Source organism: Leuresthes tenuis, unplaced genomic scaffold, assembly GCF_036924035.1.
Source record: "Leuresthes tenuis unplaced genomic scaffold, fLeuTen1.0.hap1 SCAF_12, whole genome shotgun sequence".
NCBI lineage: Eukaryota > Metazoa > Chordata > Actinopteri > Atheriniformes > Atherinopsidae > Leuresthes > Leuresthes tenuis.
In genome coordinates this window covers 3,576,204-3,600,024 of record NW_027325366.1, presented here as the reverse complement: position 1 = coordinate 3,600,024, position 23,821 = coordinate 3,576,204, and the positions used below count along the sequence as shown (strand labels likewise).

General features: G+C 39.3%; 1 protein-coding gene across 2 annotated transcripts in view; it reads right to left on the bottom strand.

Moving 5' to 3' along the window:
- Window positions 1-23,821, bottom strand: part of LOC140320059 (neuropilin-2-like) — a 109,146-nt gene that overhangs the window by 4,980 nt on the left and 80,345 nt on the right. Inside the window, exons 12-17 of one of the 2 annotated variants that reach the window (XM_072397828.1) lie at window positions 21,686-21,760; window positions 20,216-20,380; window positions 16,211-16,479; window positions 15,970-16,066; window positions 13,612-13,644; window positions 472-537 (exon numbers count right to left, since the gene is read on the bottom strand). In XM_072397828.1, coding sequence (XP_072253929.1) covers window positions 472-537; window positions 13,612-13,644; window positions 15,970-16,066; window positions 16,211-16,479; window positions 20,216-20,380; window positions 21,686-21,760 — 705 coding nt within the window. The remainder of the gene's footprint in view (window positions 1-471; window positions 538-13,611; window positions 13,645-15,969; window positions 16,067-16,210; window positions 16,480-20,215; window positions 20,381-21,685; window positions 21,761-23,821) is intronic. The other variant, XM_072397829.1, reaches the window with a different exon arrangement.

Genomic DNA, 23,821 nt, shown 5'->3' with positions numbered 1-23,821 from the left:
TGTCTTGTATCTGTCGAGGGACTGGAAAATACAAGGAACAGTGGGCATACACACACACACACAAACCGTGATTGTTACAGACAGATGTTTTTCTAGGTGCCCAGAAGGAAGCTGTCTGTCTCACTTTGTTTGCCATGGAACATAAAAGAGTAGGAGGTGAAACACGCTACGTGTACACACAGACACGTACTTCTGAATGCTGTCTTACACTTTTCTCTACTCACTCTTTCTGACACCAACACGCACACACACACACACACACACACACACACACACACACACACTGTCTGTCACTGTTGCCACAGGCTTGTTTCTTGTGGAATTGTGAGTAAAGAAAAGAGCCATAGGCATGCCTCTGCTTAAAGAGCCATTTCACTAGCCTTTGGGTGAGACTTGTAAAACAGTCAGTTTTAGCCTCAGGCTGAGAGGGGAGAAGAGGGGAGGACAGAAGCAGAAAGGAGAGGACCTCACCTCCGTTGATGGGGGGCTTGGGCTTGAAAACAGAATCTTTTCCAAAATCCCGAGTCTTGGGATCTGCTAAAAAGACAGAAAGAATAGCAGTATTAATCTCAACCATCCAGATGCTGGGAGTACTCAGAGTCCACCTCATGCTGTGATAACTCTCTCCATCTCTAATGTTGTCTGCACATGAGCTACATTTGTAGATGGAAAACACAAAATACAACCACCTTAAAGACTGAGTCATTTTATTTAAACTTTCTGAAGAGATCAAGTTAGAAATCTTCTACAAACCATTTAGTTCTGTGTTCAGTTTATCAAAGGAAAAGCGAAAAGCCAGCCTTACTAAACTTTTAAGCAAGACTACCTGCATAAATCTGACAAGTTCCAGTACGTGATGAAATAAGAAATTAAATTAAATGAAGAGAATGTCAGAAGATTGAGACAATGAGTGTAAAGTTAGGATGGAGAAAGTGTGGAAAAAAAAACACCCACACAAAACTGTTTCATAGAAAAATAATACTTTTATTACCTTCACATTCACTACAATCCATTTTCTTTTTATACCAAGACCAATAAATTCAACAAGCTAAAAGTACAACTTTAAATTTTTGAGGCAGGCCGTAGTGCAAGGCTTTGAAGGGCTTGGAGCTCCGTTCTCGTTCAGCTCAGTTTTTTTCAGAGAAGTTGACATTAAAGTCCCCAGAAGAAAAAAAATGGAGCAATATCTGGAAAGCTGATAACCATTTATTGGGCAAGGGAACCAAAAGCACTTTATGAAGTAAAATTGTAATAGATATTCAGAGGATAAGAGGTGAGAACCTAATTTAGACAGTATGAAAAAGATCCAGATCCTCATTTCCTCAGTTAGATAAGGTCATTCTTCCATGAGACAATTTTCCCATTTTCATATTAGAATTTCAATAAACTGTCTTTACAGACTTCAAAGACTCCTCAAACAGTGAATAATGGTAGGAGATTAAAACTTTTAAGGGACACCTGCAAAATGATCTGACTGAAATATGATGTTATTATTTCAAATAAAAGAGGGTGAGTGAATCTTTGTTTCAACTGAGCAATCATTAATGGACAAACCTGGAAAAATCGACTTCATCTTATTTTGAATTAAAACCATATAAAAGCTAACTGTCACAGTCTATGTTTTAATAGTCTTGTTTTCAGTTCTTATGTTTTCTTTCTCGTCATGTTTTCAGGTTCTTGTCATGTTTCTCCCCTGTCACGTTAGGTTAACTCGTGTCACCTGTTTCTGTTCACAGCTGCACGTCATCACTGATCACGCCCCCACAGTATTTAGTTTCTAGGTTCACTTGCGCTCATTGCAGAATCCTCACTACCCTTTCATGATCTTCATGAAACACTAAGTCTGGTTTTGCCCTATAGTCTTGTTTTTCATACTCTCGCTTTGTTCTTTCATAGTTAAGTATGTTTGATTATCCGGCTCAGCTGCGCCTTTTGTTCATGCCTTAAATTTGGAATAAACCTTTTTGGTTTTGACATATTGCATCTGGGTCCTACCTTCACCACCGTTCCTGACACTAACAAAGCCAAGATGAATTAGATCCAGTTAGATTCAATTGCAGAGCATTTTGTCTATGATTGTATTAGTGTCTCCGTTGGTTTTGTACACAGCCAGTTCCAATGAATTTGGGAAGCTGAACAGCCTTTTGTTGCCCCTGTCCCAGCTTTTTTTAGACATGTTGATGTCATCAAATTCAAGATGTGCCCATTTCTTTTATGACATTGGGAAATGTCTCACTTTCAACATTCAATTTTCAATAAAACTTTGGTTTGTGAGATTTGTAAATTGTTGCATTCAGTTTTTATTTACATATTACTCAGTTTGGAGTCGGGTGTGTATATTGTACATCAATGTTTCATGTACTGAAAGTGCAACGCAAGGAGCTAAAGGCTGGTTTGATTTAGTCTGAGTGAGTCTAAACCAGTTGCATTTGGAACTGACTCCAGTTCAGCTTCATCCCTTGCTGGGGCTAAGTTTCAAAGATCAATCTTCACTCCTTAAAACAAATTATTATCAAGAAAGATTGCTGATTAATAAAGAAATCCAAAAACTATAAACACCATTAAATTATCTACTAAAAATTACATGTTGGTTGATTTCTTTGAAACACCACATGGGATTGTACTTTTAGAATAATACAATTTCCCATCATCAGAATTTAAAAAAAGAGATGCAAAAACAGAGGAAAACACAGGGATTCACAATATCTGACCACCCTGTAAGGCATCTTAAAGCATGCAAGCACGAAAAAGACCACAGTGCCTGCAAACATCATTTCAAACAGTGTTGGTAACTTAATTATAGTCTTAATTATTTCAATAAATAACTCCCATTCTAATAACTGTAAAAATAGTGCAGTGATTCTTAAGCTAATGATCCCACTCGTAATATTGTTATGACTTTTTGGCGCTCTTAGTGAAAGTTACTTTAAATAAAACAATAAAGTTTTTCTATCATGTGACATGTACCGTTGCACAGCAGCCTGTCTGTCCACAGGCTCTGAACTCTTTCTACTCACTGTCAGCTGAAATCACCGCAGGCTTTGACCAGAGCATTAAATCAGTTACGGGGAGATTGCAAAAAGAAAGGAGGGAAAACAGGCGCCTGGACACCCTTTGGACGACTGTTGAACACTTTCTAATGACCCTGGCTGGAAGCCCTCCGGCTGAGAAGCCTGAGAAGAAATATCACATGGATCTGAGAAGAGATTAAAACTCCCTGCAGTCCCATTTTATCTCCCCTCTCCAATTAGTAAAGAGAAAAATAAAATGGTCTTTTTTTCCTTTTAATTCCAGCACAGATAGGGATGGCTCTTTGCCACCGTTTTCTGTTCAAGTAGGGACCTGAGGACCTGTTAGACTGCTTGCACTGATATGTCTCCAGGAAACAGAAGAGGAGGAGGAGGAGTAAAGAGAAAAACTAGAGATGGCCTGAGGGCTCAAAATGCTTACTGCAGGGTTTTATGAATGCAATCAGCTCCATTAACTAATTAGAGATATTAAAGGGCTTCAAAGTAGCCTGTGATGGAGATGAGGGAGGGAAGTGAGGGAAGGCTGATTTAAAAGCTCTCTGTGAAAGGTTTTCCAAATCTTGCAAAACGTTTGATAGGCTGAGACAGAATGAGAGAGAAAAGTGCATGGCTAGCACAACATAAATACAGTCATACATCATTCCTCGATTTGAATTCGGACCCACATTGATTGGGTTATGGCACAGGGTTGCTGGAATGAGTCATATAATGTGTAAATCATGCACATGTCCATTGAAATGGAAGTGTAAGGGGCTCGGGAGGTAGAAACAGATATGCAAGCAAAAAAAATAACTAAAATACTTGTTGACTAAAGCACAAAAAAGCATTTTATGAGATATAGTAAGATGAAATAAGTCAATATGAGTAATATAATATCTGCACTGTGAAAATATGCATGCAGCAATGATCTAAATGGCTGTATTGGAGAACAGGAGGAAATATAGACTCTTAGCCGTGACTGGTCTGTGCTGGTGAGTTGGTTAGTGTGCACAGCATCAAGAGTGTGTCTTCATCAGACTATTCAGCCAAAAGACTTCTTTCATCAGCTTATACGTTTGGAACTACCTGTCCGCCGCCTTCAAATCGCCCTTTCCTTCAATCCAAACCCCAACCTGCCTCCCCATTAGCCTCCCTCTCAGAGTAAGAGAAAAAACTCTATCTTTATAATGTATAGAGAGGAGCTTTGCTTTTTTCCTTTTACTTCTTTTATCTCCCTCCATCTCTGGGTGCATTCATTGGAGAAAAAAGAGGCTTGTTTAATGGGCCCTTCTGCTCAGAGAGATTTAGCTCCCCTCTATTTCTGCCTCTCATTTTCTCTCCTGTGTTTTTTTGACTGGGAGGATATGACGTGAAGGGAAGGAATAGAATACAAACAAGGTTTGTAAACAGGTTTTGGTAAAAAAATTAATAAATGAAAATGGAAAGGGTGCATGAGCAAAATGATGTAGCAGGTAGCATACAACGCAAGATGATGAGAAATCCAGACAGTAAGTACGGCATTGAATCTCACAAGTGTGAATTTCAATCAATTTTACATTACCTGAATAATTTTTACAAAAAAATGTATTGATTTGCTTCAAATGTGTCGCCATCTAAATAAACTGGATGAGGAACAAACATTCCCATTTCAAAATACCTTAAGCTTAACATACTGACAGCAATTGTCTGGTAATGTCTGGTAAACTTATTAAGATTATCTCAGTGAACAGAGTAAATAGTGTGTAAATAAAAAGAATGACTGTATAACTACTATTCAAACCACATGTCGCTCTCTTATACCAAGTTCTTCATGAGTTCTTTAAAAGATTCACAGTAAATGTAAGAAATAATCCTTGAGTAAATTGATATCAAGACAAAACAAGAAAAGTGCTCATCTAAGGCCCTGTCTGGATCCGGTATTAACATGAGTGCTGGGCGATCCGATCACAAGTGGCCAGCTCTGAATACAGGCGTGAACACACTCAGGACAGATTGAGGATACATCCAGATGTGGTCCAAGATGCATTAATCTGGCCAACTGACATCCACTGCATAAACAGATGTATCTGCTGAGCTTTGTCAATGAAAAGGACCATTCTTGTCAGAAAATGATCTATCACTGGTTACCAATAATATTCACAGGTGAATTGTCTTAATGGTGTGATTTTTTGTTATTGTTATTGACATTGATTGTACCCCAATGGTCACTGAATCGCTAAATGCTTTGCATCAATCAAATCACAAGAATCTTAGCTTTCCATCAACATGTTGCTTGTGCACCCACTTACATACAACCCTTGTGTGCACAACAAAGTTGTCAAGAAAACAGCTGACAGTCTAGTGTGTGCGTCTTTATCAGCAAAGACCAGCTGACACTGAGCTCTGCAACATTACAAATGATTTGTCTAATACACCTTCGCTTTTCTCATATAATTTCTGTTACATAACTGAACTTATTCAAATGTTTGTAAATGATGAGGAGTCTTAGTATCAATGTAGTTCGGTTCCTGAAACACGATAGATGAACTGATGATGTTTGATGCTCGCTGGCAGCTGACTGTTTGACGCAGGGTGCGTGTTTATTTGCATAAAAAGCAGCTAACTGAGATCAGATGACAACGTGTCACTCAGGACGCATGTGAGGATGTACTGTAATGCCAGGCGTGAACACACATACTTAGTTGTCCACTTGTAAACGGATCACTCAGGATGCATTATGATACCAAATGTGAAAGAGGTCCTAATCTCAACATTGAAAAAACAGTTAATTATATTACATTTCTTCATATGCACTGGTAGACTCCAGTACATACCCAACTGGTAACTCAAAAATAAGTATTCTGACATTCTTACTTTAAAGAAAGGATATATACATATATCCATCAAATAAACAAACTAAAGAAAAGTAACCAAATAAGAGATTTAAAAGCCTTCATAAGGGGTGTTTCCATTTAAACTCTTCTGTGACAAACAGGTGTTGACCTAAAGCTAACAACACGTATGGAAAGCATACAGTGATAAAAACACAAACAGACTGTAAATATCCCAAAAGGTCACCAGCTTCATTGCACGTAATCACCCACAAATAGTCATTTCTGTTTTTGTTGTTTTGTTTCTGTTAGGCATGCGAGCACAGACAAACTGATCTGACCACATCTGTTACTTCTCAGTCTCCTCAGTTACCAGAATGACAGTTGTGTCCTTACCCTCGGTTGCCTTAAAAGATGGAATATTGATGACACCATTGCTTTTATGAAGTTTTTTTTAACATGACACGCATGGCAACAAAGAAAGGACAGAACTCCAAGTTGACACACTGATATGCTCTGAACTAACTGGGTAAATTTGCCAATGTCAGCCCTCAGAAAAGTTTGATGCTTTTTTTTGTCACAGTAAGTTTGGTCTCAGTTGTTGAATAAAAGTAATACTGCAAAATATTTAGCCAAATTATTTTCTTTCAGGATATAAGTCAATGTACAACAAATTCTTAGTTTATAATATTAAATGTCATGGTTTGTGTCCATGACAATGATTTCAGGATACTTGTACTTGCAGAGAGATGAAGGAAAACATACATTCCGTGTTCACATACAGTCTAATGTGAGCAGGACACAGAGTGGGTTTTAGTTTGAACATTAAACTGACAGGCAGAAGATCCAGGCAACAAACGGTAGAGTAAAACTGCATCCATCCACATTCTTATTCAACATTGAGGCACTACCTCATTCTGGGGGGGAAGAGGTAATAGTTTTAAAGCACATTTTTAAAAAGGCATATCCAGGATGTAATGAAAAATACGCTCAAGGTCACACAATAGGCCTGAAAAGTCTTGAAAGTGTCCGTGCATATACTGGAGCCTTTGTTGTGGTATTCACACGCCAAAGCTGCAATGTTAGTTTCTGTCTAGTTTTCAGTGACGGACACTCCCTTTTGTTTCTTTTCCTCTCAGTCTCTCAAAGGTAAGGGGACAAATAAACTGCAGATTTATTCAGTCCCAAAGACATAGCCATCACTCTTAATGCTGCTAACAAACACAGTGTGTCCTCTCTACCTGCATGTAAATCCCCTCTTTGTCAGACAGGGTATTTGGAAGCAGCCAGTGTCCAAGCTGTAGATCAGAACAGGGCAGACAGACATATCCTTCTTTGACATTAATAGAAGATGGCAGCAACACCGACATTGTACACTGGAAGTACACAACACATGTCTTGTCCAGAGCTTGTCAGTAAGTCTACTTGTAATTTACTCTGTCCATAATCCAACTCACTTTTTGGGGTTGGCGTTCAGATCTAGAACATCAGAAAAGTTGCACTATATTGCAGTTATCAGGCTCTCCTCAAAGATCAGAGTTGGAGTCTGAAGTTTTCCATCTTCAGCACTCTCTTTGTTGAGGGAAAAGTAGTTTAACATCAGGCCTTCATTCTGCCATTTTCAGCCAAAAGTGTTAACTGATCATTTAATTAGATCTCTCAGTAGCAACAGGAGCTGGGGTGCCTCTACCATGTAGATGCTCATCAGTGAACAGTGGAGATTATGCAGAATGCTGCTGCTTATTCATTTCACAAAGCTGCCACACCCCTAGATATCTTTAATTTAAATAAGCATTCTAATGAAAATGCATTTTTCTCTTCAGTCCAGTCATTTCAACACCGGGAGCCATAGCTGTCATCTTTCTCCATTGTTATGGTCAGCATGGGTTCAAGACCTGGGTTAGCTCCCGGGTACAGTTGGTTTTGGTTAGGGATCAGATTACAGCTGAGGTTTTGGTTCTGGTAACAGCTCTCTTGACCTTGCTGATACAGTTGTTGGCTGTTGTGGTACATCACTGAATGATGATGGCTACTGCTGGTCTTCTTGGTCGCCCAGTGGTAGCGATGACAGCACAGTATCATCACCACGGTTACAGTGACCAACAGCAAGAGGGCACCGCCTGCCGCCAACACATAGTACCAGTAGGCAGGGAGCGGCTGCACCATCACTGTGTCTACGGTGGGCTCCATCCAAGATATGGCACCCCCTGGAGGGCAGGAGTACACATTACTGATTGGCTCAGAGGAGGAGCGAGGCAAGCATGCAGACTTTACCGAGGAGTTAAAAGCTGGTAGTTGTCTAACTTATAATTCAGTTTGCAGCTGCTAAGTTGTGACTGTACATAGCAGGTCTGTCAAGCTTAGAATTTCTCCACATGCTTAAGTGTGCAGAACTGGTGTGGTAACATTTAAAATGTGAGTCAGTAGTCTTTTCAAATCCCCCCACAAAAGCTAATTTGATTATACAGCTTGTATATGTATTAGTTGCAACTCTGATCTAGTAGCTTAGTACCTTTAAGTATTACTTTTAAGGTCAATGTACAAATGATATAGCAATAGCATTATTAGCAGGAAGTGTGTGTCTGTATGTGCATGCACATTTATAGCTCAGCTCTGCTCAGCCAATTAAAAAAGCGGCACTATGCTCTATATCTCTCGACAAACAAAGTCAATGTTGTGAAAAAAATTGCAGCAATGTAGCTGCAAATTGTTTTACGTTTCCCTCGCAAACAGCACATTCTTTTAGGTGGTGATGTGGTAAAGAAATGTCTCACAAAAAAGTTTTTTTTGTTAGCCTGCTTTCTTCTACAGGCACATATCTGTGTCACATGACTGTCAATTTGTTTTCTTATTGTAGATAAATAGAGTCATAAAGTCCATAAAGTCCTTTGGAGACGGGAGGCCGTGTCCTCTCTGCAGACAAGAGTCTCATAATTGTGCATTCGTGGTTGTGCACAAGGACACTTGTCACAACTGACATGTAGTTGCACCTATTATAGTACCGTATTGGATTCTACTTGGACAACACACTCTATAAATGCAAAGGAGACTGAAATCCACATAATATGGGTTTGTGGAAATGTGCATGATGTAATGTTCAGATCTTTTGTTCGACTCCACAATCTTTCCCACTGTCCTTTTCCTTTTCTCCTCTCCTCCGTGGATAATTTTTTTCCCTACATTTTTCTTACTTGTAAGTGGTTAATGCTAGGAAGTGAAAGTACACAGTTGGGGTTAAATGCTCAAAATATATGGTTAGGGTTTTAAAGGCACTCAGTTTTGTGTAGGTCTCGGTCCCTTTCATGTGCAATGATGCTGCACTACACAAAAACCAACAAAAAAACCCAGCTGTTTTCTGGTGAGACTGGGCCGGTGAGTCATATACAGGAGTTTCTATTCTTACCCTCAAGTATTTCTAGGTTAAGTTTAAGATGTAGTTTTAAACTTTTCAGTCAGTGTGTGTTATAATACCATTGTTTTATTAATTATATTAAAAATAAAATTTTTAGTCGCTGTTTGGTTGGGATTAGGCAACAAACATATTGGCTTTGGTTAAGAACAGATGAGATCATGATTTGACTTTAAATATGTTCTTTCACAACGTCATTAAAACATAAGCAATTTAAATTTTCTGCTTTTTCAGCGTGACTACTACAATAGGACGCTCACAATTTAACAGCCTATCTAGTAGCAAGTCTGGAAAGTTGTAGCTAATAACACACATTTTGGTGTGAGACTGTTCTGCTGGTGTCCACATACCCACTAATGATGACAACAAATCAAAGTAAGAGGGAAATAAGAAAATACAGCCACAGGGCAGGGACTCTCCAGGACTCCCACCATGTAGCCTACTTGTAGTGGACAATCCTATAAGATAAGACAGAACTTTATCGACCTTATTGAACTTACATTAATAAGTTCATTACTGAGGTTACTTTTGTGTCAGACTTTAGATTTTTCAATAGAAAACCGTTTACTTATTTCTCTTTTACTGTACATGGATAAGTAATGGGTGAGGATGCTAATTTCTTGACGTATAAGATGGAAAGCTGGAGGCAAAAAAAAAATCAACTAAGGACTTAATTTCTTGTGGAGCTAGCATTAGCTCAATTAGCTATCTGGCTACAGCTTATCAAATCTCCCTGCACTGGTTTTGAATGAAACACCTCATGCTTAAATATATCTTTAGAAAATAAGTTTAGATATGTCACTGTTAGTATTGTAAGCTGCATACACTTTTTAAAACTGAAAGCTTGACAGGCCTAGCATCTGTAACCAGCAGGGTCTTAACAAATGGTAAACTTGTTGCTGCTGGTATTTAACTAAACAAGTAAGCTCCAGATTTAATTTGATATTGCAATTTTCAAACAACCAAACACTTATTCTAATGTATTCAAAATCCTTATTTCTCAAAGAGGCTGATGCATATGTCTTTCAAACATTTTCCAAGTATTTTTTGATTGATGCAAACGTCACAAACATTAGCTGCACATTGACACGCAAAGGCCCATTCCATGCGCTCAAATTCAATCAAAGAATGCAAAAGCTTGATTATGCGGTGACTGGGGGACCTGAACAAAGGGTGGGGAGTGTCGAGTGACTTGATTTAGCTTTCTTCTTCCTTTTTCTTTAATCGGGGCAAGCTCATACTAGTGAAGAGTGGAGAGAAAGCCGGAGAGAAATTACAGGGTTGGAGAAAGGGTAAGAAAGAAGGTATTATTGGTGGATCGAATGCAGTGAAATAGAGTAGGTAGAAAGTGAGAGTAGAGAGGGTGGGAGGATGGGGATGTGAAGTGAAAGAGCTAATCCTGTCATGATATCTTTAATCCTGCATTAAAGGGTTTGTCTGAAACTTCAATACTCTGTCAACTCACTGTGAAAGAAACCCGCAGAGAGAGAGAAAGATACAAAAAAGGAAAAGGAGAGAAAATAAAAAAAGACACAAAGAGAGAAATAAAGAACAGGAGTAAGAAAGAGAGGAGAGAGAAAAAGGAAAAAGAGCAAAAACTAGCTTGGGATGAGACAGAAGAGAGAAATAATGAAAGATGAGATGAAGGAGTTGAGCAGAGCAGGATACAGAACCTCAAGGCAACCAGTCCCCTTGATTTAGTCTTTTTCTAAGTTCAGACGAGCTCTTTAAGGGTTTAAAATTGGCTTTGATTGTAAAGCTGCTCTCAATGCAGCTTGCATGCAGAGCCTTCCCACTGGTGGATTAAGAGACAGATAATTTTCAGGGGAAAGTTTCTCAAGAGCACCCTTATTAAACCTGAACATGTCGAGGAAGCTTCCAGCATTCGAGGAAGTTTCTGAAACACTTGACCATTATCATACCAGGACTTTCACTTCACTCATTAGCAATCTTACCTTAAAGCATGTAAATGAGAACTTTTGAACAATCTGAGTAGGAATGTGAATCACTTCTTTTAGAATTAGTATCTTGTCTGAGTGTGTTTGCCTTCATATGTGGCATGATCTGTCAGTTATCCGTTATACCTTAATCACTAAGAATCATATCCAGTCTCATTTTTACCTGTCGGATTGTGTGAGAAAGCGTTTAAGTGACCAATGATAACAGCTTTAATGTATATGCACCTCATGAATGAGAGAGTGTCAAAAACACATCAGCCTCAATTCTTGCTGAGACAAATAAATAACAGCACATCAGTGAATAGATTCAAACAACAGCTGAAGTATTTTCTAATATTTGCAAGACTTTATTTTGAAAAAAAACATTATGATAGCTGTTTAGGATTCAACTGTGTCAGAAACAGCAAAGACTGGGTCACACACTTGACTCATGTGACTTTACTTGTCTCTTATCTTTGACTATTTTGGAATGGTATCCATGTTTTTGTTGAACTGGATGTGGGGAGAAAAAAGTAAGTGCTGCTCAAGCGTCCAACAGTATCAAAAAAAGAATGTGTCTGATCTATTTACACACCAAGAACACATGTAGGCCTAAAAATACCCATACCACTGACAAAGATAAAAGTACCACTTTGTCCCTAAATCTACTTCCAAAAAAAAGGAGAAGTGATGACTAACTGAATGAAAATGAATAATCATTATCACCACACAGCAGCCATGAATCAAGCACCCACGAACTGAGATCAAATCCCTAAATCCAAGAACCATCTTCATATCACTAATAGCCTTGATATTCTTCTCAGTGTATTTAGGTATGTTTTAACAAATAATAGAACTTGAAACAAAATGACTATGCTTACGATCAGGCCTTTAAACAGTAGCACACATAGAACCACTGGTTTGGGTTGCATCCCAGAGTTTAAAAAAAAGAGATCCAGGAGCATAATCTGCCTAAGCCCTTTTATCTTCCCTCAGTCGGGCTATTTGAGGATGAAGGAGTGAAAAAAAAAAAGGAAGCTCAGCATTTCTTGCAGGTGAGATCAGGAACTTACTGGGCTCAGTAACAAAGCAAGAATTAGAGAGGGCATGGAAGTGAAAATAAAAAAGGAATGACCAGAGAAGAAGGACAAGAGTGGAAAAGTAGTAGAGAAGCAGAGAAGGAGGAAAGGGAGCATTGTCTCTGTGACAACAAAATAAGAAAAAAGAAACATGGGCAGGGCTGCCTCTCTTTGGGCTCCAAAAATGTTTAAGGCTGAATAATACGATAGTAACAAAGACATTTGTGCTTTTCATTTCATGATAAGCCTGACCTCATGAACTTAAACGTCACGCCAAAGTCATTTACCATACAAGGAGTTTACAGAGAATCAGATTTTAACTGAAGAAACACAACCTAAAGCGAAATAACAACTGCACACCTGTGAGACACAGTTCAGTGTACTGGACATCATTCAGGACTACCAAAATACCTTGGTTTTACTCTGTTATCAACAAATCCTCCAAACAATACTTGTTTGAACCCTGAAATATGACCTTTAATGTTTAGTACCACCCCTATGAGCAGCAGAAGGGAAATGTGACTCACATGACACTTCCACATCGGAGCAGACATCATTATCAAGTCTTTTGTTTAAGAAGCCAAAAAGTAGGGGGGGCAGATGGTGTGGCTGTTCACAGCACTTTCAATCATACACCTTAGGAGGGTGCAAGATCAAGACCACTAAATGACTACTGTTTTTTTACTTCTGAGTCTCATTCAGTCTATAAGCTGACGCCTCGTTACTTAAATCTTTGTGTCACTTACTGATTGGGTTTTAGTATCAATTTCACTTTGTTAGGCTTAAAAACACTCTCACAACCACTAAGGTTGTATATCTTTTAACAAGTCTCCGTCTTCATGTACAAATGTCATACGGACACATTTTGGGGAGGAGGATAGTCTTCTATTACAGCTGCACGTGGCTGCCATTGAAGTCTGACAGTCGCTGCTGTAGTGAACGATCATGTGTCTGTTTCTTTATGATACCATTAACCAAGAATATCAGCCCAGCATGCAGGGAGTCATGCAGTGGACCCATTCCATCAAGCTGCAGTGTTGGAACTGTATATGGACCAGGTATACATATCTAAGTCTATAAGTGAAATATATCCCTTTAAAGTATTTCACTGTTTCGGTCCAGTTGTTTGAAGCTCCAATTACAAAGCATTTACAAAATCCCATTTTTATTTGTTTGGAAATAATGCACCAAGTCAAAGTTTAGCTCCCACATAAGTGAATATACTTTAGAGCACTGTTTTGTATGAAGTCTTATGAACTAAAAAGGTTACTGAGGGCCAGTGCAGTGCTGCAGGCTGAGCTTAGCAACAAGCAGGAAGCACAGACACGTTGGCAAAGAATGAACAAATGCACAGCAGGTAAAACTTACTGATTATTCCAGGAGTTAAGGCAGGAAGGGGCTCTGGAAAAGAGAGAGAGAAAAAAAATGTTGATGGGGGTTTACAGAAAGATCAGAAGTAATAATGATCAGTTTTACCAGAATTGTTTCACTAGTCAGTCGGGCCAAAATAAAAGTTGTTGGAATATGATTTTATTCAGGTATTACTCAAATATTTTCCTTTCCAACATGAAATACAATAAGACTAATAAGGATTTTTTCATACTTGGTGTAATGTGACATATTAACATTATTGTTCTATCTAATTACTTTGTGGTAATCATATCTAATTCTATTACTTATTCTGTGCTCGGGGGCATATATTAGCAGTCAATGCAAACTCAAAAACAACCCAGACACTTCTCATTTAGTGAGCAGTTCAGACTGTGGTGGATTTCTACGTCACACTCCCCGTTCCGAGTAGAAGTATTCAGTCATGCCCAATTTCAGGTTCAAAGCATGTTCCATTTGCTGTACCTCGATCAGCTCTTTGCCTTTTTGCTTTGTTATTAAAAGCAAATTCTGATCAGTAGTTACATATCTTACTTAACATGCTTTTTTCCCCCCGATGGAACTTGGAAATCCCAATTTCGAATTGGCCACTGAATTCTACCATCTGCAGTGCAGCAGCATTCCACCATTACATTGAGCATTGGTTTCTAAGGTTAGACTCTAAAGAATTAAGCAAAACACAGACGAATTAAATGACAGCGAGGCCTAGGATTTATGAAGCCAATATGAATGTAATTTGTCCAGATTCGTGTTTGCATGGTAGCTTGAAGCAGTAGAACAGATCTCAAATAAGACACAAGCCCATAGAAGTAGAGTTGTATGGCTCACTCCACGTCCTAAAACTAGTTGCTATGAAAACAGCTGTAAAGTCATAGTTGAGCTGCTGTAAGGTTTCTCTGTGGTCTTTTGAACCATGCAAATGATAGATTCTTAATTAAGACCTCAGGAAATTGTGTCAACTTGAATGAAAAAGGGTCCTTTGATATATTTGCAAAATTGTTCTAAATTTCAGTCTTTTCTAGGAAGATTAATTCAGATTTACCTAGTTCAGACATAGTTTTGATGTTGAAAGGTCCATAAATCTTCCAGGATGTGAGTTATTTTTCCAAAATGGAGCGAAAATAAATAGAGGAAGACAAAAAGGAAAAGGGGAAGCATGTCCATGCTGTGTTTATTTTTCTCTTTGCTTTGTAATCCTGTGTATCTCTTTTTATGTATTTGCCCCTAATTATCTTGCATTCTCTTTCCCACTTTGATAAACAAGGTTTAAATTGCAGCAAACATGCTGGGTAAAAAAAGTACAGAGAAAAGAAGGGAATGAATAGAAGATGGGGTGAAAAGGGTAGAGGACAATATGTAGAGAAGGAAATGTAGAAATGGGAAGGAAGGGTGGAGGAAAGCTCAAGGGTCAGGGGGTGTGAGAACATGATGGAAAGTGACTGCTGGGTATTTTTGCTGGAGCATGTGACATGTATTATGAAAAGGAGAAAATAGAAATAAAAGAAATGGAAAAATGATAATGAAGGAAGAGGGAAGAGTGAGAAAAAAAAACAGTGGAAACAAAGTGGTGGGAAAAGTGAAAAAAGAATCTGCTATCCCAGATGAAAGCCCTCAAGAGTCTTGCTTGGATCGCTTAAAAAATCCTGGACAAAAGAGAAGCGCCAAAGGCAGAAATATTAAATCCTAGGCAGACCAAAGTTGAAAAAATTCTCAATCCAATAATTTCTGTATCCGAATTTGATATTATTTTGTACTAGCTCCATGCTCCTTGCCAACAACAGGTTCCTACATCTTAGGAATCTGATTTTTTCTGAGCATAGCAACTATTACAAGAGAAGCCAACAATTATAAACAGTACTGTCACTGTTCAGCTAGGGTCTGTGTGCAGGAGAATATGAGGACAGATTAACTGCTTCTGAAGCATTACGATCCCTACAACATTATGATTCCCTTCAGGAATCACACCAAAGCACACACCTTTTTTCCGTGCAGAAGACAATGTTAGGGATGGATAAAGTGATAGACAACGAGAGAGAAGGAATGGGAAGAGTGGAGACACAGTATGATAGAGTGGTACAGGAAAAGACTGAGGGAGATATAATGAAAGATAAATTAGAATCCATGCCCAACGGCCCTTTGTGGCCTACTTTCTCTTTGTATGCAGTATATTCTTTCTTTTTTTGATGTGTCTGTGTGTAAATACAACATTTTAGTAGTTATTCCCCCTTTAGTTTCTTTTATCAGGTCTCTTGAGCAAACACACAACAAACGGTCTGGTGTGAGGACAGCGTAGTAATAAATGTGCTAAAAGGTGAACAGACACATTATGGAACTTACGTGCACACTGCTCCAGCTCAATGCTGTTGCTCATGTGGATGTTGTCTATTCTGATGTGGCCTCTTGTAGGGTGATCAAAGAACCCCTCAAACACCACCTATATGATAAAAGGAGAATATAGACCATTACATTTGAGCTTATTTGTTAGCTCCTTTATCTAGAGCACGCAGTGATGGATTTTGTGCATTTGAGAGCAATATGGCACAGAGAAGTGAATGAATGTTGCCCATCAGTTGTTTACCTGATACTCTTTGGGGCTTTGGGGTAGGATGGTCCGACCTTCTCTCCAATGAGGCCCCTGGTCGCCTTTTAGGACCCATAAGAGGGTCTCCTCCTGGTCGCTGTCCCTCAGCAGGACCCTTAGGCTCCCCTGTGCCTCCCCCTGGAGCTCGTAGTAGAACAGAAGGCAGAGTGGGCCTTGCTCTGGCCCCACCTCAGGGCTCAGCAGCCGGGCTCTCTTGCGCTGGGTGTGGCTGCCTGCATCCAGATGAAGGTAGTTCCCTGAAAAATCTGGTTGGATAAGGAGAAAGATGTGTCAACCAAGAAGTGCATTTGACTCCAATAAGTTTCAATTAACAATAAAACCTCAACACTACTCTGTATTGAGTGTGTGACACATCAAAAAAGGATCCATAAGTATTTCCCTTTACTCTTAAAAATGCACCTTCCAAACACCTCTTCCATAAGAATAGAATAGAATAGAATTGAATAGTATAGAATAGAAAATAATAGAAAAATACTTTTCTTATATTCATTCTCTGTGGAGGAAATTAAAAATAAAATATATTCGTAAATATATGAATAAACTAAGCCTACATGCAGATTGGAGAATGAGGGTGAAATCACTGCTCTGCATATCTTAAATATACATTTGACATGAGCTATTGCATTCATTGCAGTAGATGGATTTAATGTTACTTTATTTTCTTATTTAAGACAGTGCTTTGTAGACAGCAGGTTGTTGTAGTTTCGATTTGAAGACATTACCACCATCATTCTGTGGCGAGCTGCTCAACCACAAATTTGACTGCCATTTCATAATGGCCACTAATAGCTATGGACACAGATGACATACAGTGCATACACACACACGCACACACACAGCTCTGCTAACTGGCCTTAATCATTCTAATGCTGTAAGCATGTTCAGAAGGACGAGGCGGTGAGGGGAAGGAAGGAGTGAGTGGGTGAAAGTATGAGCAGGGCTGACAGAGAAATGTAGAAACATAATGCTTTTCTCCACTGAAAAATAAAATCATAATCATTAGCTTGCTCCTGTTTTCTGCTGTTTTTTTGCTGTGTCCATTATGGCCGGGGAGTAAGAGGTGCTCTCAAGCTGCAAATACACCAGTAGTTTCATCAAAAGACAGGCCATCTGTCACCTCAGTCAGCTATGACAGCGAGAAAAAGGTTTGACAGATTTCGCAGCACATTATTCTCAATGAATAATGCATTTGGGTTTAGGTTACTCAACTCTTCACTTGGAGGCATGGAAAAAAGAGGACCTAAATTACCGTTGCTCATTAGGCACACTTAGAGAAAAGTTGCTGTGTTTTTCTGTCGTTCTGCGTTTGATCTCGGCAAACGTACAAAGGAAGGGAATTAATTAACAACTCTCCATGGGAGGGATAGGCTGGGATGTAGAGTTAGCTCTGAGGGAGGGAGGAAGGAAGGGAGGAAGGAAGGGAGGGAAATTTGTGTAAGTCTGTGTGTGTGTTTGTGAATTTTTTCCATGCGTGTTAGTTCAATGACTGACGGGTCTGTCAGTCATTGTGTGCATGTACAGCTGCTGTATGTGCCTGGATACTATGTGTATACTGAGGTTTCACACAGGGTTAAATTATCATCATAGACACAACTGATATGTCTATCATCTGTTACATGCCTTGGATCACAGGAGGAACATTTTATACAATGTTTTTAGAAACTAAGGTTACCTTGTCAGTTCCTTGTAGTCTCTCCTTTACTTATCAGTTAGAATTCAGTTTTTTTTATGTCCATAAAAGTCTCCACAAAGAGAGGAATTTCAGCATGGCATATGTTGGCATATCTGAGATCAAAAGAGTAACTTATGAGTTCCTTTTTGGTTGACTTTTCTCTTTTAAAGCCCTAAAAGGGCCCTTAATGACAAGAGCTGCAGATTTGATTTGCATATGGAGACAGTTTCTAGACAGGGTGCCACACTAATGCTGCTGTTGAACAAGACTTAATGTCATGTTGCTGTCAAACACTAAGGCAGGGAGGCTGCTAAGTCAATTTCACATTGTCACACGCACACACCCGTAAGGGCTTGAACATGTTTGCAGGCGCACACACACAGCAGCCTAGTGAGATGTGCAATAGAGCTTTGCCTCATGTCACGGCCCAGTCTGTTTATGAAGGAGGTGCTTGGTCAGCCATAAACTAGATGGTTTCAACAGATACGAACAAAACCTTGCTGGATGGCAAGGTCATGTGTCAGCACGCGGAAAAAAACTACTCACTTTGAGTGTTTAATACACGGAGAGTCCTTCCGTGAGTTGTGGTGTGTAAGCGTGTGGAGCCTCGGGGGTTAGGGTAACGCTAAGGCTAAAGCAGCACTTCTGTCGAAGCCATCATCTGACTTATCTGACTGCTCTGGGCTATGTGAGTGCACCTTATGGGTGTGTAAGTCCAATGTGTATGTGTGTGAGACAGGGAATGTAAGTGTGATTGATAAAACAGTCTTGGTTATCCTCATGCTCTCTTATTAAAGATGGACAGATGTGGAAAAAGGCAAAAATCACTGAGGGAAAAGGATGAGGTCAGTGAGGAAGAGAAAAGGTGATGGAATGAGAAGGCTGGAGATGAAAAGTGATGGGAAAATGCAAGAATTATACAAAGTAGTATGAGCTGAAAAAGAGGTGACTGACTTATAAAGGAAAGAGGCATTGGGCTGTAAGGGAACAAGAAAAAAATTAGATGACAATGAATGAGAGCAAGAGGACTTTTGTCGGGACATTAGTGGAAAATAAAGTGCAGTATAGAAAAAAGAGGAAAAAAGCAGAGAAAAGTGAAAGAAAGGGGTTGGAGTAGAATCATTACAGTGAACAAAGATGCTCCAAAGATAGAACACAGAGATGAAGAGTAGTAAAGTTGTCAACTATGTCTGAAAATAACAAGAGGTTAAAAAAACTGTAAATGAGACGACTAAACAGCAAACTAGTTAAGGAAAGTAAAACTGTTAAACCTAGTTTTTTTCGAAACTCCAAACAATTCTAGCAGATCTCAGTGAAATTCTTGCATCATGGTTGCTTCTGGTGTTTCCTCCCAGCACTGGGATGTATAATATTCCACCACAGGATAACTGCTTTGTTCTTAATTAGCAGGAGAAGGCTTTGTGATGAGGAAGGTCAAACATCTCGGCATGACGATGTCTTTCGGATGTTTAAAGAAATGAAATGAAAATGAATGTTTGAATAGAGGCCTGCCCATAAATCCTTTTAATTGGGTGCAACCCTGTGGCTGGAAAATCTGATGGATAAAATTTATAACTGCAACTATCACTTACTCTTTTTAATCTAAAGGTATTTTCAAGAATTCTAATCAAATTAAATGTAAGAAATTTTAAGGCCACGTTTCGTCACGTGAACATTTCGCCCAATAAAACTGCATAGTTGAGGCATCCTTTAGTATACCACTATGTATTCAAGCTACGCGTGATGTTGAATTTTAGCTGATATCTGATATGTTGATATTTTCAAACTCATTCTGGCTGATGTCATTATAAATATAAGTTTCATCTAACTGAAGATTAAGTGTTTCCCCTATGGTGTGATTAATATTGTTCACCTCAGGAAAGATCTATATCGTAATGAACCGCTGAAGAAGCACACAAGAAACAGGTTACCATGCTTTTCATAAGTAAACATTCACTGGTTAGCATTAGAAAACTATAAATTAATAACTCAGTACGCAGCATGAGCATCATAGCATAACCATTTCATTAAAAAAAACTGTAGCTCAGGAGGAAGAGCAGTCCTACTGATGCAGCCATCAGTGTATGAATGTGTGTGAATGAGTAGAAAGCACGTGGTTATAGACTAAGACGTGCTGTATGAGTGTGTGTGTGAATGGGTGAATGTGGCATGTTAGTGTTGAAGCGCTTTGAGTGGTCAGTTAGACGAGGAACGCGCTATACAAGTACCGTCCATTTACCATCAGGAACCTGTTTAGCCAAACTGTGTTTGCACTTTGTCTTCTGTGGTACAGTTCTGCATGTTCTTACTATCAGATCCCAGCGCCAGGTCCTGCCTTGCTCCATGTGAGCTCTGTCCAGTTGAGCTGCTGCTGACTGTGTGCAGGGACCAGCTCACACCTGAGTGGGGATCAGCCGACCAGCCGCACAAACTCTGCTCAAAGTCGCACATCGCTGACAGAGATGGAGTGGTGGCTGTGAGTGGACAGAGAAACACAGATTATGAATAAATATGTCTGGAAGTGCATCTGTTATCACTGAAATAAAACTGATCAACGACTCGTGTTTTTTTTTTAGCATTTATGTAATCCTTAAGATTTTAACCATATTCTTTTTGCTCCCATATAGGCCAGTTCCCATTTATTTTCATAACACTTTGAGAAATATACCCATTGACTATTTTTTATAACATTAAAGTGAAGCAAATCTAATCTTTTTCTGTTGATGTGAAATCAGACTGTGTGGACATAGAAATCGAATAATAAATTCTGATTTTCCATTCCAGTTTGTTTCACATTAACATGTGGTCCTAGATCAGTTACATATATCTGACATGTGGCTAAGTGGCATCAGTGAAAATGCTCATATCTCAGTCGGATTATCTGTGGCTGTTTTCTTAAATATATGTGCGTTGTTGTCATAAACGTGCAGCTACAGACTGCTAGCAAACAGCAAAAGCCAGCTGTCTAGTGTTTTTTTCCTTATAAATCTTTTCTTATGCAGCTGGACACATGTTTGTCATCTTCCAGAGATAAATAACATCAACAAACTTGATAAGATAGCTTCAATTTCAGAATCTAATCCTCTGTGTGATCCCATGAATGACTTTTCTGTTGTTGGTGACACAAGTGTAAAACGTTGAGGATGTGTTTCAGGAGGCAGTCATGTTCGTTTAAAAGTCAGAAGCAAAACACTTGTAGTTATGATTGTGAACTGTCAAGTCTGCCGTGCAATGAATCAGGTTTGAACAATGTGGTTGGTGAACGTTTCCATTGCGTTTAGATGGTTTGGATGGTTTGGCAAGCAAGCAAGCGTTTTTCAACAAAAAAGTACAAAAAGAGGAGTAAAGGAGAATAACAGAAGAAAACACGGAAAGAAACGAGAAAAAAGAAACAAGGGAGAATAAAATGTTAAAATGATGCCGCTTGAACCACATAAACTCCAGTGAGGCTACTTGCAGTCAATTGACCTATAGCTGTGAAATCATATTCCCTGTGCGTGTCTGTGTGTGTGTGAGGAGGCAAGATCCACTGGCTGTGAGAGCTTATTTTCCCTCAAACAGGGCTTCCTGTGGGACTCTTGAATGTAACAGACTTCAAAGCCCAGAGGCCTTGTGGTGCATAGTGACATCATGACTTTGACCTTAAGAGCATCAGCGTGTGTGGATGTGAGACGAACAGAAAGAAAGAAATGTGTGCTTGTAAGGCATCAGCATTTCCAAGAGAGGAGGAATAGTGTGTGCAAGAGTGCTTAAAAAAGTGTTTATGTGTGTGTGCTTACCAGATCTCATTGCAGAAGTTGTCTGTTCCACTCTGGGAGACGTGGGGGTCACCGTGTGAGGTAGAGTGGTGGTTTCTGTCAGCAGGAAAAATAAAAGGTGATTAGGACAAAAGGTAATAATATAAGATGGCAGAACACCATACTTTACATTTAATCAAGCTTTAGTACGAGCATATCTGTGTCAAATTCAAATTTTAACACACTCTAACTGTAAGAGTAGCAGCCACACAGGACATCCCACTACAAAACCAAAGCTGTGCTTTAAATACCCACAATTAGCTCCACAACAGCTCACGACTCTGCTGAATATGCACAGGAGTACGTTTGTGCTCTTGAGCAAAGCCGCGGTGTAGACATTATGGTAAATAATAATGTTTACTGCTGTGTCCCAGGACTGTTTGGAAAAAACTGAACTTTGTTGCAATCCAAGCAGTGACACAGTGAGCTGAAGCAGTCAGCTGGCATGCTGAGAACTGTGCCACATCACTCAGTTGATCCACTGCAGCTTGGCATGCAAGGACACACACACAGAGATGCTTGTACACTTCTCTTTGTAGGGGCCTGTCACTGGCATATTGCATTATTATAATTATCATTATAACCTTTATTCAACCAGGAAGAGCCCACTGAGATTAAGAACCTCTTTTTCAAGGGAGACCTGGCCAAGATAGGCAGCAGCAAATACAAAACACAGTTACAAATTACACAGATAAAAACACAAACAAATGAAAGAAAAAGTATTGAATTTACAGGCAGATTATGAAAAACAAGGACATGTAGTGGAGTCGGCCTCAAGTGTTCTCAGTTTGGATTTGAAGGCCCTCAAAGAGATTAACCCTGTTAGTTTCCAGTCATTCTGAAACATATTCCATGCTAGAGGTGCAGAGTAGCCAAAAGTCTTGTTAACGGAAGGAGTAAGGACCAGCACCTCTCTGTGCAATTAAGGAACGAATATAGGAAGGCAGTAGACCAAGTAAAGCCTTATACATAAAAGTATACCAATGACTGAGTCTTTGGGGGACCAGAGCAGCCCATCCAACTTGAGTGTATAACTCACAGTGTTGTGTCAATGGCTTACAGTTAGTAATGAAACTCAGAGAGGCCCGATAGGCCGTGTCAACCATATACAGACATTTAGCAGATTCATTCATATATAAAAGATCCCCATAATCAGGGCAGTTTTATCAGGACCATTTCCCCATAGAAATTAAACATGACTGCAAGTCTAATGATCCCTGAGACAGAAACATGGCACACATGGAATTACTAGTGAAATACGTCAACAACAAGAAAAATAAATTTGTTGACTTTGCTTCACTATAAGATATGAAAAAATGTTGCCCCAATCTTTACACATATGAATACACAAAGTAGAAGAATAAAAGCCTTTTAAACCACATCTTTTGGTCACAAACAACCTTACTCGTATCTTACCCAACTCTATCTCTAACTTTAAAATAAAGTGTGCCTGCAAACATCTATGTAAATACATCCTCAGGAATAGTGTGCTCCTGCTTCTCAGACCCCATGAAAATTGTGTCCTGTGATGATAAATGCTGCTCTCAAACTGACCTTGGAGCACAGCAGCATGCAACCAGTGTATGATAGATCAAACAGAAGCACACACACACAAACACATCACCACTGGGGTAAGTCATTGTAACCCCATGACCTTCTGGTCTAAATAAGCAGTTTTCTTCAGTTAGTTACCAAGTCTTTAAATGTCCATGAAAGTCTTACCAGCTCTCTCCCTCACACAAACATACACACACAGTGGAGAATGTGAGTGTATGCCTATACGTTGACGTCAGGGAACAGAAGAGTTTCTGGCTTCTGTGGCACAAACACCCCAAACCTCTCACCTAATTAATCTCAGAAGCTGCTCCTGTTTCTACTTCTCTCATTCAGCTGATGTTTTTGTTCTCCCTTTCCTTCATCTCTGTTTCTTTCTCATATGCACACCACATCTGCCTATCCTCCCTCTCTGTCATAATAAATCTGACCAAATTCAGCTCCACTGTGCAAAACCACAATCAACAGCCCCAAAATCTCTCTGCACACATAAACACAAGTGCTAACTCACTCACTCACTCACACACACAATCAATCTTCTCTTGAATCTGTAGCATATCATAG